The sequence below is a fragment of the Microtus ochrogaster genome, chromosome 8, assembly GCF_000317375.1.
Source record: "Microtus ochrogaster isolate Prairie Vole_2 chromosome 8, MicOch1.0, whole genome shotgun sequence".
In the NCBI taxonomy this organism is placed as follows: Eukaryota; Metazoa; Chordata; class Mammalia; order Rodentia; family Cricetidae; genus Microtus; species Microtus ochrogaster.
In genome coordinates, this window is record NC_022015.1 from 20,321,936 (window position 1) to 20,323,626 (window position 1,691).

General features: G+C 39.7%; 1 protein-coding gene and 1 non-coding gene across 5 annotated transcripts in view; both read left to right on the forward strand.

The window, feature by feature from the left end:
* Positions 1-1,691, forward strand: part of Srcap (Snf2 related CREBBP activator protein) — a 53,713-nt gene that overhangs the window by 15,626 nt on the left and 36,396 nt on the right. For all 4 annotated transcript variants that reach the window (XM_005351296.3, XM_013347883.2, XM_013347882.2 and 1 more), the window contains exon 9: positions 1,321-1,414. In XM_005351296.3, the coding sequence (XP_005351353.1) occupies positions 1,321-1,414 (94 nt within the window). The remainder of the gene's footprint in view (positions 1-1,320; positions 1,415-1,691) is intronic.
* Positions 814-942, forward strand: LOC113456568. The gene has a single exon (XR_003377334.1). It is a non-coding gene; the product is annotated as a small nucleolar RNA SNORA30/SNORA37 family (small nucleolar RNA).

Consider the following 1,691-nt stretch of genomic DNA (forward strand, 5'->3'; position numbering starts at 1 on the left):
CAGAAGAGGGCACCAGATCTCATTACAGAAGGTTGTGAGCCACCATGTGGTTGCTGGGAATTGAACTCAGGACCTTTGGAAGAGCAGGCACTGCTCTTAACCTCTGAGCCATCTCTCCAGCCCCCTAAATAAATCTTTTAAAAAAATTTTATGTGCTCTTTTATTTGTAATTATGTGTAGATTTGTCTTTTTCTGTGGATATGTATAATTGAGTGTGGTTGCCAACAGAGGCTAGTCTTCAAATCCCTTGAACCTGGAGTTACAGATTGTTGTGAGCCACTTGATAAGGGTACAAGGAATTGAACTTGGTTCCTTTGGAAGAGTAGCAAATATTCTTACTGATAAGCCACCACCCTTCATTTATTTTCTTTTAACTTTCATTTTATTAATTTATTTTTGAGACAGGATTTTGCTACATGATTCTGGCTGGCCTAGCATTTATTTAGACTAGATGGACCTAAAAAAACTTACTAGAATTTTGTCTTTGTGGGTATACATGTGGAAATCAGAGAACAATTTTGTAGTGTTGGTTCTAGCCTTTGTTTACATGAGTTCCAGGAATTGAGCTTTGGTTGTTGGGCCAGCTAATGACCATTTAGCCATTTTGATGGTTCCCTCACTCCTTTTCTTCCTTTTTTCTCTTCTTTTTTCTGTTTTGTTTTGTTTTGTTTTTGAGACATATTTACTATGTGTCTCTGACTGGCTTGGAACTCATTGTGTGGACCAGCTGGCTTCAAATTAAAAAAGCTCTGCCTCTAGAGTGCTTGGATTAAGGGCATGAGCGCGCATACTTGGTTCCACTTTATTAATTTCCTAGCACTTTCACAGGTCCTCCCTCAGTCAGTAAGGTCAGGATTTGGTAGCTGGTGCTGAGATAAAATCCTTGATTACATCCTTGCCCTGATACTGTATCAGTGCAGCTGTTAACTCAAGGGAACAGTAATGCTTTTCTGATCTTCAACTCTGTGTCTTTCAGGGTTTTATTTATTTATTTTGTTTGTTTTTGGATTTTTGAGAGAGGATTTCTCTGTGTAATAGCCCTGGCTGTCCTGAAACTTGCTTGTTGACCAATCTGGCCTCAAACTCAGTGATCCCCCCTCCGTGTACTGGGATTTAAGGTGTGTGCCACCATAACTGACTTTTTTATTGTTACTGGTTTTTGACTCTGGCCGTCCAGGAATTCACTATGTAGACCAGGCTGGCCTTGAATTTACAGACTTGCCTCTGCCTCCCAATGCTAGGATTAAAGCCTTTTGCCACAACACCCCAACTTTGTGTTCAAATGTTGAGTCCTCCCACTTTTTATCCTTTCCCATACAGGTAAACCCTCCACCTTCCTCTGTCACACAGCACAACCAACAGCGTTGGCATCCAGATGAAGATGATGAAGAATTTACTGCTAATGAAGATGAAGGTCAGACCGGTTTTGTCTTTTTTGTTGTTGTTTGTTTTCTTGGAACAGGGTCTATTGTGTATCCATGATTATAGACCAAGCTGGCCTTGAACTAAGATCCACTTGTGTCTCCTTCCAAGTGCTGGGATTAAAGGCCCGTGTCAACATGCTCTGCTCTCTTGTAGTTAATTAGGCTTATTCTCTCACCTTCCCTACAATTCCCTTTCCTACATTTTATGTTTTTGTTTTGTTTTCCACTGAGTTTTTTTTTTTTTTTTTTTTTTTTTTTTTTTTTTTT